This window comes from Pangasianodon hypophthalmus, chromosome 2 (genome assembly GCF_027358585.1).
Source record: "Pangasianodon hypophthalmus isolate fPanHyp1 chromosome 2, fPanHyp1.pri, whole genome shotgun sequence".
Lineage (NCBI taxonomy): Eukaryota > Metazoa > Chordata > Actinopteri > Siluriformes > Pangasiidae > Pangasianodon > Pangasianodon hypophthalmus.
Window position 1 is genome coordinate 29,120,254 of NC_069711.1, and position 15,531 is coordinate 29,135,784.

General features: G+C 39.2%; 1 protein-coding gene across 1 annotated transcript; it reads right to left on the reverse strand.

Moving 5' to 3' along the window:
• Nucleotides 1-103: 103 nt before the first annotated feature.
• ddx17 (DEAD-box helicase 17) lies at nt 104-11,793 on the reverse strand. Its single transcript, XM_026933344.3, has 13 exons — nt 10,946-11,793; nt 9,794-9,950; nt 9,397-9,493; nt 8,679-8,812; nt 8,448-8,513; nt 8,085-8,226; nt 7,811-7,971; nt 6,856-7,028; nt 5,830-5,940; nt 5,379-5,440; nt 4,932-4,991; nt 1,465-1,695; nt 104-1,341 (listed from the first exon to the last, which is right to left on the reverse strand). The coding sequence occupies exons 1-13, from the start codon at nt 10,999-11,001 to the stop codon at nt 794-796; spliced, it is 1,998 nt and encodes a 665-aa protein (XP_026789145.3). The 5' UTR covers nt 11,002-11,793; the 3' UTR covers nt 104-793.
• Between the last annotated feature and the right edge of the window lie 3,738 nt (nt 11,794-15,531).

Below are 15,531 nucleotides of genomic sequence, written 5' to 3' on the forward strand. Positions count from 1 at the left end.
TTGAGTCATTAAATTGTGGGACTTTCGACTAGTTTTAATGTTAAAGCTTCTATATAAACTTAAGTCATCAGCATCATCAGAACACAGTGAAATTTCATGCACATTTTTTTTAAGGTTAACACCCTTTATTAAAAATGAAACAGTAGAAATAATCAAAGCAGGATACAAATCCCAAACTAGCTTATTCAACCTATTGTACATCAGTGGCATGTTCACAAAAATGGCTGCCATCAAAATGATCAATGTAAATTTCTGTACTACTACTGGGCTAACAAAAACAACATGCCTAAACCAGCTAATAAGAGAAATGATTATACAGTACAGTGGACTAGTTAGAGCAGTAAAAATCATAGTTACCCAGAAGCTGTAAAAGCAAAATATGCTAAATGAAAAGCAACATGCAGAAGTACTAACTAGTAGCCTAATGCTGGTAAAAGTTTTATTCTCCTATGCAAACCTGGTTCTTAACTAAACAAAATGTTGCTCCATCTGAGATTGTGTTCCACTTAGACAGTTCCACAGACAAAGCACAAAAGCTTGCAATATGTAGCTGATACACGAACAGATAATGCAATATGCGTAGCCCTTACCTCCACAATCCCTGAATGACTGGCCTGCTCAAAACATGAAGCCAAAACACTTCTTCAAGACAGAGTGGAAGGAAAGGTCTACAAATAAAGACGAACACTTAACTCTACTGAGCTTTCTTCATTCTGGTAGTAGATCCGGAGTGATTAACAACCACTACTAGACAAATGTGACACAATCTGACTTCTCTTTTAAATAAAAAGTTTTACTTTCTCTGCTGCTGAGGTGGGGGTGGTGGAGGGGGACCGAACGAGTACGGCCCTGGACCCATAAATCCCATCATGGGCTGAGGTGGTGGAGGCGGGGCAAACTGCTGGGCCATCAGGGGCTGTGGTCCTGGTCCGGTCCCAGACTGTGGTGGTGGGGGAGGACCCTGATTAAATGGGCCCTGTGGTGGTCCCGACTGGTTCTGCTGCCCTCCGCCTGGCCCACTATTACTGCCACCACCTGACTGTGACACTCCACCTGCCCGTGCGCTGTAGCCTCCCCCGCCGCTGCTGTTGTAGTTCTGGTACTGATCGCCGGAGCTGTAGCTATTCCGACCGTCCCGGCTGCGATCTCGGTACGAAGACGAGGAGGAAGATCTGTCGTCACGGCTTGAGCGCCCGTCTCGGCTGTAGCTGCTGCCGCCCCGGTTGTCCTTGCTACTGTTGCCTCCGCTTCCACCGACAGAGCGCATGCGCCTATCACACTCATCCTGGTACATCAGGTTTGGGTTGTTGGAGTTGGAGCCACGGTAACGCATCCTTCCTCCTAAATGATGTAATGGCTTTGAATTAATTTTTTCATTTGAGATCACAAAGCTCAAATACAGCCATGCTAAACACAAACTAGCACCATGCTAAGTCGATTTAATAAACTCAAGAAGTTTTGTACCTCCTGACCCGCGTCCAGAGTCAACCAGCTGCAGAAGTTTGGGGTTGATGGCCTGCCGGGCCTCCTCCAGAACCCGCACCAGGTCACGGGCCTGCCGTAGGTTTCCGGGTGTGAAGAATGTGTAGGCTGTGCCTTTGTTGGTACTACGGGCAGTACGCCCGATACGGTGCACATAGTCCTCTGAAGAGTTTGGGTAGTCGTAGTTAATGACGAACTTCACATCTTCCACATCTTTAGAAAGTGTAATGGGCAAAGGATAGTGTAAAGGTGTAAACGGAGGATTATCAGAAAAAAAAATAAAGTGGAAATAAGAATTATTCCTTTTTTTTAGTGGTATGACGATTCAATCTACAGTCATAATAACCGTACTGTGCAGTATTACAGATTAACAGTGTGCAACACATCTTAGTTATTGGTGGCCGTTCCCCAAAAAAAAAAAAAAAAACCCTACAAGCTACTATGTGACTTACCTGTTACATGAAAAATGGTGGCAATAGATTTAAGTACACCTACTAAGTAAACATCTTGTTTGCAGGAACTATGCCATGACGACAAAATACATAATAATATATTCTGTTAAATATTCAGAAATCATTAAATTAGTTTTTGTTTATCTTGCACCTGAAGCATTAAGGTTAATTTAAACTACTATCAAACAAGTGAGTACTTAAGCTTTTACCAGTTGGATGTGCAAATTAGTAATCAATTTAAATGCTCACTTTCAAACAGATGTAAAGGTTAATAAGTGTTTTAAAAAAAATAAAAAATAAAAAAAAAAAGATCCACAAACGGAGGAAGTCTTGGCACATCCATGTGGATAACCAACTCTATGAAAAGTCTGTTTCTCATTACAAAGGTAGAGGTGGCTCAGACAACACTGTTAATGACCCTATCGAGTACCGTCTCCTTTTGGCTGAGGGCAGTGGTTGACAGCTTCACACATGGGTGATAATGTCTAAAACTTGGCAAATAATCTCATAACATTTGGGCCTAATATACATGATCATATCAGGCCTAACTCACCCCTTTACACCTGGTCATTCTCACATTGCAAATATCAAGATTATATCTGGATAGAGATTATCCACAACAATTCATTTAAAGAATATAAAATGGATTTAAATCAGATCAAACAAACCACGTCTGGAGGCTGAGGCATATTTTAACTAGATGTTGTAGATATGTAAATATTTACATGTTCGACAACTAACCCGTCCCAACAGACAACGGCACAACTGAATGTTGCACAACACATTCAAAATTTAGCCAATGTGTCATGATCAATATGATCATCTTCCAAATCAATCCATGGGCCATGTTAACATTTACAATGACTGCAACTGAGGGAACTGATGTATAAAACAAAGATAGCATTGTGCTTAAGAAGTTGCTAAAGTTAGTGTTGTCCCCTGTTTTGAAGGGATTAAAAACTTGCAAAATTACAATTTAACTACTGCACAGAATGAGAAACACAAATGGGAAGGAGCCACACAAGTGATTGGGTGTTAGGTGGTAAGTGGTAGGAACTGATTTGAATCTATTATACATGATACAGTGATAATTTATCAATTCTGCTAACCAGAAACACATTTTAAGTCTACAAGTGTGAATACATGTGGCAAAAACTCAATCAGGATACAATCCAGAAACATGATGCATGAAGTGACCAAGTGTAAACAGGATCAAACTAAGATAAGTGTATTACTGTGTAAAAGATAAAATCAAAAGAAAGCTTAGGATTAAAAAAAAAAATAGGAATTACAGAAGTGACTAATTATGACTCTTGTACCAAAGCGGTCATTATTGGGGCATGGTCAGATACTTACCCTATGTTAGGTTAGTCTTGACTGAGATCAGTCCCAGGTCCAGTGGAGAGGCCCGAGAGGAAGAGGTATATGTGGGCTCACGCGTTCAGCTGCCCCCCCTTCACCCTCGGCACGACACCAGCAACGCCTGGCGGGAGCAGAACCGGCTCCCCTCCAGTTCTCTCTCTCTCGCCGGGTTGCAGGGCCTCCACAAACCGGACCGGACTGGATCCAGCACTCAACTTTCTCCCTCTCTTTCTCTCTCTCTGCATCTTTCTTTCTCCCTCTCCATCTCTCCTGGAGCTAGCCCAGGTCAGACTTAACAGGTGCCTTATCCTAACATATCCAAAAGGGCCATGGCATCATGCAATTTGATCAACTGGTTGTTTTGGTGTCCCAGTTTTTATTTGGCCAATTACTTTCAGAATGCTGTAACCATGAAAATTTGTGGTCCAATCAAAGACGGATTTGAAAGGTTATGAGAGATGCCACAGTCCTGAAGACCCCCGGTTATAATGCTGCAGTCCAGTTCTAAGATTCTGCAGTCTTGAAGCGGAGGGTGATGTATGGAAGAAGTTGAGGAGTGGGTTTATCCAGATCAGGCTCTGTGCTATCGCCTCACAGGGCTCTGCTTACATGGTAGATGGCAGCTGCTGTACCAATTTAGCACAGCCTGCCTGAGTTGCCATTTAGGGAGTTCAAAAAGCCTGAGGGGGGGAGAGAGAACAATGAAAGAGTGAGACGTACTGTTGATCTGGCAACTCAACACAACCCACTTCCTCTTCTTCAAACCAGGTTTCTCCATAAAAGAACAGACACAAATAACACACCTGCTTCAAAGCTCACGCCTCTCACAGTCAATAGGAAAGAGTCTAGAAAACAAACCATTGATCATCTGCGGCATTTGGACTTCCCTTTGTTACTTCACAGGATGTTTGGACACAGTTCGGTCAAGAAGGAGACTGGTATTAAGACCCAGGGAAGAAAAAGGGAGCCCAACATCTCCCCCAGGTCCGTGTTAGGGTCAACAGTGAGCCAGCGAGCCCCGTTTTTGAAGGACGATTTTTTTTTTTTTTTTTTTTTTTTTTTTTTTTTTAACAGCAGTAACAAGAAACAGACAATAAGGCTTAATGAGTAAATGGTGGCTTGGGGGTTGTAAACTAAAGAAGGATCCAGCAATCATGGTCTTCCACAAGGCTGTCGGACATCTGAAATTTACTAAATTGCCACTTTTAAAAAAAATGGCACAACTGGAAAGGAGCATAAAAGGACACAAAAATAGACAGTGTACATTAAAGTGTTAGGGATTGAAGAATAGGGAGAGGAAGAGGGAGACAGAGAGAGGGAGGGAGGGAGGGAGAAAGAAAGATGGAGAATTGTTTTCGTTGACAAAGAGACCAGTGATAAAAATAATCATATCAGAGGCACAAAGGAGGCTTCAGAATTGTTCCTGAGGGGCATTTTCCAGACACAGGACAGGAAAAAGGAAAGGATTACATCTCAAAACTGACAAAAATAAAAGGACATAGCAAACAGCTCACAAATAAATCTATATTACTGTTGGGGTGAAATGCGATTTAATTATCAACGTAGATATTTATGTGTGCTTGTGTGTATTTACAGGGATTGTGTAAATATCCCCCCGCTAATCTGAGCACATACCCAGTCCACGCGAGGCGACGTCTGTAGCGATAAGGATGGGAGCTTTACCACTGCGGAATTCTGAAACCAGACGAGAGGCACTAAGCTCACACAGCCATGCTTTAATACATTGCATCCCCACTCAATCATACAAGAAGTACAGCCTTTAATTGTTTCCTTGTTTAAACTGAGAGCTTTGATTAGGCAGGCTTCCACCACAGGAACCTTTTCAAAAACTCAGGAACTTTAGGGTCAATTCCACTGAATGTACATCATATTCAACCAGCAGAACAAAGGATAAAATTATAATCTCATCTCAACCTTCTCAATGTTTGCAGCATTGCTTTTTTTTTTTGTCTTGTCTTGGAACCTTTATTTGTTTAACACTGGTGGAAACGCACCTATTTACAGAGCTCTAAGACTGCACTGGATAATAAAAGGAATGATAGAAATTCTTTAAATCATTACCCGAAAGGACCCAGTCTCTCTCTGGCTGACTTTTGTCACCGTGAATGCACATTGCCGGCCATCTACACAAACAGAACACCACACAGTGAACAGCTGGTATTGTAAGACATGGTTTCTGTGTTGGTGGTATTTCACCTTGTGATTAAATACCACTATTACAACATAAACAGCTCTAATTTTTCAGCTGCATGTTAATCTTTTTCTGAAAATGGCTCCTATTTTCCCATATTCAATGTATATGGATTATATATCAATCATAAGAGTTACTGACACAGGTTTATAAGATGCTACACAACTAGCAACTGTTAGTCAGCCTCAACTTAGGTGTTGAGGTTTTTTGCTTGGATTGGAAATTTTGGTTGTTAAAGTCACAAAAACGCTTGATGTAGTAACATCTGATTTACTACTTTTGTTTCAGCCCTACTTTTCTGCTCTGCTATCATCCTCTCACCCATCTCTCCTCATCCTGCGAGTCAGCTCATCACAGCGTTTCTTTGTCTCGACAAAAATGATGGTCTTGTTCTCTTTCTCTGCCATGATTTCCTCCATCAGCTGAATCAGCCTGTTAAGAAAGAGACAAGATGTAATTAGATTAGACATTTCTCATAGCACACTGGGGTTGGGGGAAATGTTCAGTTTGTCCCCTCCACACCCTTATGCACTGTCCTCAACTGACACTGACTCGGCCCTGTCCTGGAGTTCACCGCCAAACGATGGGATTTTGTTAGACAGTGCAGCCATGTGTATATAAAGCCAAACACAAAAAAGAGGGAACTGTAATGGCTTTTTTTTAAGCCCCACTGACTTTTCTTGTTGAATGTAAATCCTTACGAAAACCCCATCAAAAAAGACATACTGAATTTGCTTACAGCTAAATAATGTTTTCTAATGTATGCTTACAAAAGCTGGTCATTTTAGGTTACATGTAATTAATTTAAAATATGTCCTCAGATGATTTAAACCCTTTTCAGACAAACGTAATTTTATATAGGGAGCTGCTCTCAGCGAATTAATTTCTGTCGGGATTTTGATGTTTCTCTCCAACTCCAAACTTCAGCACAACATACCTACTGTTTTTGACTCAAGGGTGGTTTGCTAACTTTAGTCTCACCAGGACAGACACTTCAGATGACCCATTTTAGCTCATACTGAGTTGTCGTTGTGTGCATAACAAGAGAATGTTTAAATACTTGTAGCACTGATGAAATAAAGGTTTTGAAAGTCAGTCTCGAAATGATTAGTTATTATGGGTTGCATTCTCTCCTTTCCATACTGTCATTACTAAATCTTTAGAAAGAAAAAAAGAAAGCCAATCATGCACGACAGTATCATGACCATGGTTTTCTATAAATTAATTTATGCTATAACATGATCATACTATTATGCTTTATGGGTATCTCGCTTATCCCATGCCAATTCATAGCCATTCGGTCTGAAAGGATTTTTTCCTCAAATTAACACTTAGGACACGTCTCACTTATTGTCCTTTTCGTTCTCCATGCAGACGTCCACAATCTGCAGGATGTTGTGGTTGGCGCTGAGCTCCAGGGCCCCGATGTTAATTTGGATGTAGTCATGGAGGAAGTCCTCTGCCAGCTGACGCACCTCCTTAGGCCAGGTAGCGCTCCACATCAGTGTCTGCCTGTCCGGCTGTAAAAGGCAGTCAGACACAGAGAAAGTCTATTCAATAGCCGCCAGGCAAAAGCACATCGATCTGCAACCAAAATCCTAATTCATTAGAAATACATTCTTCCTTTTTAGCTTTCTATGAATGTACATATCATTATATGTATGAAGGCTACTTGGAGATTTCACCATTATGGGGATTTGTGATTTTCAGAGTACTAAAAACCTGGTTAAAAATGTCACCACGGTATTAACAAACTATTAACAAAACCAGAACAGTGGTACAAAGGAATGTATTGAAAAAAATGTATTGCTAAATAACCACAGTGACATAAATTTAAAATATTACAGTGTTGTTTAGTTGTGGTCCATGTCTACAGCATTTGCAATGAGAGCATGGTTAATGTGGAGGGTGGAGGATTCCAGAATATACTGTAAATTCCTTGTAAATTCACTTATTTTGTGTTTTTGATTTTCTGTAATGGTAGTTTAATAGAATGTGTTGTTCCTCAATGTTTATCTAATTTTATTGTGATGATAATCATCTAAGAAAGCATTACTGAGTTCAGGAGTATGATTCTCCAAACTGCCCTGCATACTGGTAAACACTTCCTGGTTTAAAACGGTTAAAGTTCAACTCGACAAACTCTGTGTAGCAAGAAGCAGATTCCTTTCTTATATGTCTAAATTCCCTGCTGTCTTAATAAACTCAGATCTGTAATAACTAGTGATTCCTGTAAAATTCTGAAAACATGGTTCACTCACAGGCTCCTTTAATACCTCACCGTTTGAAGTGCGTGGCTTACCCGGATCTGATCTACAATTTTGCGGATCTGGGGCTCGAATCCCATGTCCAGCATGCGGTCTGCCTCGTCCAACACCAGGTAGGTGCATCGGCGCAGATTCGTCTTCCCTGCCTCCAGGAAGTCAATCAGACGACCAGGGGTGGCAATACAAATCTCAACACCTGCATGAAAAAGTAGCAAGGGTTAAGTTCAAAATCAGACTATACTGTACAGGAAGACCACTACTTCAAAGTTTAACATGCTGTCTAATGTCACTGCAGGCATCTGTGCTCACCTCTCTCTAAGTCTCTGATCTGTGGACCCTTAGGGGCTCCTCCATACACACAGGTGCTCTTGATTCGGGAAGACTTGCCGTAGTCATACGCCACCTGCTGCACCTGTTGTGCCAGTTCACGTGTTGGAGCCAGAACCAGACACTGAGGAGAACAGGGGGGATTAAGAAACATGGAGCCATTCTAGTTCTTGACACAACAGAATTTTCATGAAAAATCAGAATTAAAATTAATAACAGGATCAAACTACCAACAGTAAAGACAGACGAGGAGTCTGAGGAAGTTTAATTATTTCCTAAGAGACAGTCTTTGCTACTGTTAGTTAAATATAAGAAGCATTTATTAAAACAAACAGAAGCACTCACGATGGGTCCATCTCCTCTCTCCAGGTACGGCTGGTGGTTGATGTGCACAATGGCCGGAAGCAGATACTGTGGGAGAGAAAAGTCAACAATAACTTCCTCTGACGTAATACAAACGGTCTGGATATTCTGGGCTCAAATCATTTTCATGCTCTCAGTCACTGAGTATTTTTCCACCATCACTTTTTTTTGTCTGTTTTCTCTTCAGTTTGCAGTGAAGGAGCAATTACTTACGGCCAGCGTTTTGCCAGATCCAGTCTGTGCAATGCCCACCATGTCCCTGCCACTGAGAGCCAGTGGGAACCCCTGTGCCTGAATGGCTGTGGGCTCCTTGAAATTCTGCTGCAGCAGTACATCCATCACATACTCTACAATGCGCACACACATCCCCATTTTGCAAATTTTAAAAATCAAAACAACATATTCTTGGTAATGTCAAATTACAGGTCCTCTAAAATATTTCACATCACAGTATGAAAATTCTGAGACATATATTAAGGAAATGCTAAAATAATAACAATGATAATAATAATAATAATAATAATAATAATAATAATAATAATAATAAAAGCCTAACCCTTCAACTGTTCATACCGTTTCCCTGCAAAACTACTGTTTCATGGCCTGCATAATTAAGTCATTTTACGATAGAATAATAATTGCCTGTCTGCTTAATCTAATTGTCACAAATAAATTTAACAATAAAAACATGATTACAAGGCTTAGGACAAAAAAAAAATACAACACACAATAGTAAGATACTTAAAAGCCTGGAGATTTTATGGTTTTATGTAATTATTTTTATACTGTCTATTCCTAGCATGTGCATTACTTAAAAGCCATCCTTAATCTATACTGTTAGCTCAATTAAGCTGACACTTGTGTGATAAGTGTATACTGTAAGCATTTCAGTGTAATATCTACAAGTGTCTGAAATGCTGAGTTTACTCACGAGGAAACTGTGCCTGGTGGAAGTTTGGCACTGGCTTCGGGCACCCAGAGCCCCTGACAGTGATCTCTTTCTTTCTGCGAAACTCTTCTACCTCATACTGTGAAACATATAAGAGCAAAGAACAGTTGGACACATTAGTAATAGGCATAAATATCTCGAATATGAATGTCTCGAATATCGTGATATATCTGACAAGATGAATTTTGTTTCTGTGACATGTATCGTGATATTTTCGTTTAACATTCATTACGAGGGCAACCTCCTCTTACACACTAGGTGGCAGCACCAGAGGTAGTAGAACAAAGACTGCGAGTGGGAACCTAACTGCCTCAAAGCATACTTACTGAATAACTATACTGTATACTACAGGTGATTATATGACTAAGTTCTTTCCCACCTGATTCATGCGCTGGATCTCTGGGTGCTCGCTGTAGAAGTTTTTCTCAAACTTTGGCAGCTCACTAAGGTCCCATTTCTTCTTCCTCAGTCGGTCTCCAGGGTTCCCAAACTTCTTAGGAGGAGGGGGACCTCCACGACTGGATCCAAAGCGGGGTCTGGAGGGCACAAAACAAAGCACTTCATTTATTACTTTCTCACAGTAGCATTCCTTGACTATGCTTTGCGGTTATTGTGATTCAGCAATCACACGAGTGTTAATTTATGAAATGGGGGGGGGGGGGGGGACTGTAGTGGAGGCAGGGGCTTTTAACACATAAAACAAGACGATGAAACTGAATTCAAACTAGAATGTTATCAGAATAGTTATCTCTAGTTTTAAAGTAATCAACAAAACAGGAGTTGAAGCCAATCAATTAGAATCCATGAGCGAAAAAAAGTGATTTCAACAGCTACTATAGCTAAAAAAAAAACAACAACAAATTAGCTTAAAAAAATGGAAATTTTGCCTTTTTACTGCCAATTAGTGAGAAATACCAATACACTAACTGAGAAATACTTCAATTAGCCACTTACAAACATTTCTTAGAAAATTTCTAAACTTTCTAAAATGTCAAGTTGTTTTTGACTATGACTTAACATTATACTTTTTCTTCTTTTTTTTTTTTTTAATAAATATTGGTAAGAAACTATCTGAATGTGATACAAAGGCTAAATTTCTTTTCATTATCTAGCAGTTCACCACTATTTTGAATCTAAAGCTATGTAAAACTTTCAGCTAGCTTTATTTTGGCCAAACAAACCAATCATTCCTCAACCATGAAAAAATATTAATAATTTAATATTATAAGTGCAACCCAATATGAGTCATTACAAGGGCTGAATTTGCATACTGGTACCTGATTGGCTCTTATATTTTATGATGCAGTAACACGGGATCGTCACATGTTTATTATTAACTCGGAAATCCAAAAATATTTTCTGGTTCCTGTTGCTTAAGACTGCAGCAAACTCAAAGACACATGGCTGGATAGAGATGATCCATTGATGAGCAGTCCATGTTTGTTTATCATCATATCACCCAAGAGAAAAATTCAAGAAGCTGATATTAAATTTAAGGGAATAGTGAAATAAAGAGAAATGAAGTCCTCACCCTCTGTCCCGTCCACGGTCTCTGTCTCTGTCCCCGTACGAAGAGCTGCCTCTCATGTTGTTTACTTAAACTTACACTGAGCTTTTTTTAATGTAAAATTGTGATTTTAGGGTTAAATTGCAATTCACGTCGTATCCTTTACAAATGAATGATGTTTAAGGGATTAAACTGTAAATTAAACTGTAATTTACACTTATTTCTCCAACAAAATGTTTTCTCAGGCAGCCGTAGCTGCTTAACCTTATCTAGCTAGATAGTTAGCTACTTTAGCTAAAACAAAAACAAACTAACATAAAATGACGCTTATACCTTTTAACAGTTATTCAGAGAGAAATACTCGCTTTAATCCTGAAATACTTCAATTAACCATTTATAAACGTTTCTTAGAAAGTGTTTAAACTGAAAACCCCTCTTTCTTGTTTGTTTTTGTTTTGCTAGCTAAGAACCTAGCTTGGCTAGCTTTCAAAACTCCGCGCAGTTTGCAAAAGAAAATCCTCAAAATTGAAGAAAGTGCAGCAATTTTAATGCCACACTTGCAGGAGAGTGATAAACTAATTAAAAAAAACTCGTCAAATGTTGTTTTTTGTCTATAAAACACAGCCGAGTCGATGAATTATCCGAAGCGAGAGCAGTTTGGATGTAGGCCTCGGACCGCCTCCTCATGCATACACCACCGATTAGCGCTGTAGTCAGGGTTGCCAGGTCTAGCACAAACACGTGTCGTGGTTACAGCTGAAATTATCTCAAATTTTTGTAGCAAATGTAGGAAACAAGCTGTAAATTTTGTTAATTTTAGAATTCCTGGAATTCCGACAGGGATTACACCAATCTAAATATATTTCCACGTCCTACCAAGATTCCTCATCTAGCTTTCAAATATCTACCTGGTCTTTACTCTTTCCCTTTTCAGTGATCAAAAAAAAAAAAGTTGTACTGCTCTAGTTGTACAAAAGCATTGTTGATTTCTGGATTCTGATTGGTCAGAAGGTGATGAATAATTTTCTTTATACCGCAGTATTGTTAATTTTCTCAATTCTGATTGGTCAGAAGCTGGTGAATAATTTTCTTTATACCACAGTTGCTGATTTCTCAATTCTGATTGATCAGAAGGTGTGCCTTATTTACTGATAACAGCACAGCTCGGAGAGTAGTTCCTGCAGTAGCATGAACAATAGGTTAATATTAAAAAAAAAAAAAAAAAAAAGGCTGTCCAATGCACCGGGTGTGTGTTCACGGTGTGTGTTCACTACTGTGTGTGTGCACTTGGATGGGTTAAATGCAGAGCACAAATTCCAACTATGGGTCACCATATTTGTCCACACGTCACTTCACTTCACTTAATGCGCTCATTCTAATACATTATTGTTTCTATAGTAACAGCTCATACACAGGGACTTGTATGACCAACGATGCTCCACATAATCTAAGGCTAATGATAAACGGATTTAAAAAAAAACATGTTGTTTAACAAAGTAAAACATATAATTGTTGATGTGGTGATGTTTTTAGAAGATGTTTATTTAACATTTTTTGGAAGGAGTCTCCAGTGTCGGCACTTTATAACAGAGGTATAGTTGTGAATTTAAGTTTTCTGACACTGGAAAGTCTCCAGGACAGAGGACTTTGTACTCTGTAATAAAAAGACTTTTTTTTTTGTCTTATCAACTTCGGGAGAGAGATAAAAAGAGTCTGGTGAGGGAACGACTGTTTACAGATGTTATAGTGTAAGTGATAGCATTTTTGGTGGAAGTTCCACAAATGTAACTATAAATGGATAAAAAAATTGCATGCTGTTCTTTAATCAAAAACAACAAAAAAATCTAATTGTTGGTAATTTCGTGTCAGCACATCATTGCGATCGTGTTTTATTCCTTTAGTACAACACCCAATTCATCCAGACTGAAATGTAGGGAGTCCACTTTCTGGCCCAAACTGTGGAATTCTCTCCATAAAAAATTCAATTCAATTAGCTGTTTTACAGTAACTAGGTATACCTTTCTTTGGGTATTATTTTCCATTGTTTTATGCATTTCAACTTGTATGTTATTTAGTCTTTTGAAATTTTTAACTCAAGTAAAAATGTTTTTTTTTTTTTTTTTTTTTTTTACTTGAATTAAATGATAAAGTGTATTTTCTACCCTGTGTAAGTGGGATTTGCTTGGAAAATGACCAGTAGAAGGTTAGGTAAGAGCTCTGATTCTGCCACTGAGGCTCCTATTAATCCAGCCAATATACTGCCTGGAAATCAGAGCTACATATTTTTAGAGTAGAAAGAACCACACCACAGCCATGATGAGACAATTCTGCATAATAATTTTTAAGGCTACTATTAATCCTGAACATCTCTATGGAAGGAGTGATTTGAATTTGAAGGTTTATGTTTGCTTTGATTGTGATCCTCTTTCTCCATTTCCACATCAGTGTTGGTGCGTTTGATAGACATGGATCCGGAGGTTTGGCCCTGCCTCTCTGATAAACTCACAGAGGCAGATGGATCACAAACATCTGGAGAACCGATCTCATCTACCTCCATCTCCTCCTTCTCTTCATAATCTTCTTCTTTCTCATAATAGGATCATAATGAAGAAAATTATTAATCAGAGTTTTGGTGAATGCTCTGGAGCACATACAGAAGATTCACAACCTTACCTCAGCACATTCCTTACTTTCTTTCTCCTCCTGTATTGTATGCAGGAGAGGTCTGAAGCCTCTGAATTTTTCCAGGGGCTGTGTTTTAGAGGAAGGAAACCTGTCAGCCTGGAAGTGGCCAAGGTGTCCATTGTTCATGTTAGCACTGGGGTTTCCCATGCTCCAGCTGGCAAAAGCCTAGAAAGCTGACAAGACATTTCATATATTTATATATTCATTCATTAGTACAAATCAATCACATAAATCCCAACACACTGAAACCCAAATGAGACTGTCTATAAAATAGTAGAAGTATGAAGACTTCTATGTGCCAGCTGATGCAAGGCTGAAAACCTGAAAACACAATTTACGTATACATAGTTTTACATATAATTAATTTTACCACATTTATGGTATCTTTAAGATTAAAAAGAAATTTTGCCAAATTAAAAAATATACACTCCCAATACAGGTCTCCTCCCTTAGTAAACAGTTTGAACAATACTGTTAAAATACAACTAGATAGATAGATAGATAGATAGATAGATAGAATGTGTAATAACTGCAGTGTACTTCAGTAATGAGGTAAAGATAGTAAATGTTCAGTGAAGTACATAAAGTTCCAGAGAAAGAAGATGTTTTGGAAAACAGTCCTTCAGCAGATGACTCAGAGGCTGTAGGAAGTGTAACCAGTAGATAATTTAAACCACTAATGATGTAATCATGTAGAGAAAATATGACAGTCATTCTATGGGTTTCCAAATTTCTACAGTGTTTCCATTTCATTGTTTCTAATCAACAACTAGCAACACTAACAGAGATGCCATTAATGATCTGTCCATTGCCTTTGGACCATCCAAAGGTCCTTGACAAAACAATCAGCAAGTGTCCTCTCGGTTTCTGCAATGTATAAACAACCAATTGCTTAGAAGAGAGACAGTAAACAGTACGTATGATGTCACACACGGAGTGATGGAGGGCAAAAATTGATCGTTTAGGGCCTGTGATTTTAGTGGCTGTGTTAATAAATTTAGAAGTGGAAGATCTTGAATAGTTGCATGTAGAAGTACTGTGACTCTTAGGCTGAACCGTTTGCTTACTTTTTATATTTATACAGGAAGTTTCTAACAAATGTTCTTCATGAGCTGTACAGACAGACAGACAGACAGATAGATAGATAGATAGATAGATAGATAGATAGATAGATAGACAGAAAGACACGTTTGCAAACTTGGTAACCCTGTTTTTTTGTTAAAAAGTCTTCTGTACATTGACACAAATAATTTTGTAATTTGGTCAAGAATAAAATATGACCCAAAAAAAGTGAAAAAAGTGTGTGTGCATGCATGTGTGTGTGTGTGTGTGTGTGTGTGTGTGTGTGTGTGTTGGGGGAGGGGGAGGCTATTTGAATCTGAAATGTCCATAACATATGTAATAATTGTACAAGGAATGTTCAATTTACATTCAGATAATCATATCTAAAACAAAACATCACATCAAATAAATGCTAAAATCATTTACAAGTTCATTTACAAGGGTCACGAGTTCACAACAACACAAAGACATTAGATTCAAATGACATGTTTTTTTTTTTTTTAATATTTCACTCAATAGATTCTTTACGACAATTCTTTAATGAAGTGAAGTGACGTGTGGCCAAGTATGGTGACCCATACTCGGAATTCGTGCTCTGCATTTAACCCATCCCAATGCACACACACAGTAGTGAACACACACACACCGTGAACACACACCCGGAGCAGTGGGCAGCCTTTTTTGCTGCGGCGCCCGGGGAGCAGTTGGGGGTTCAGTGCCTTGCTCAAGGGTCTCACCTCAGTCGTGGTATTGAGAGTGGAAGAGAGCGCTGGTCATTCACTCCCCCCACCTACAATCCCTGCCGGACCTGAGACTCGAACCCACAAACATCAGGTTCACCTTCGGGTTGTAAGTCCGACTCT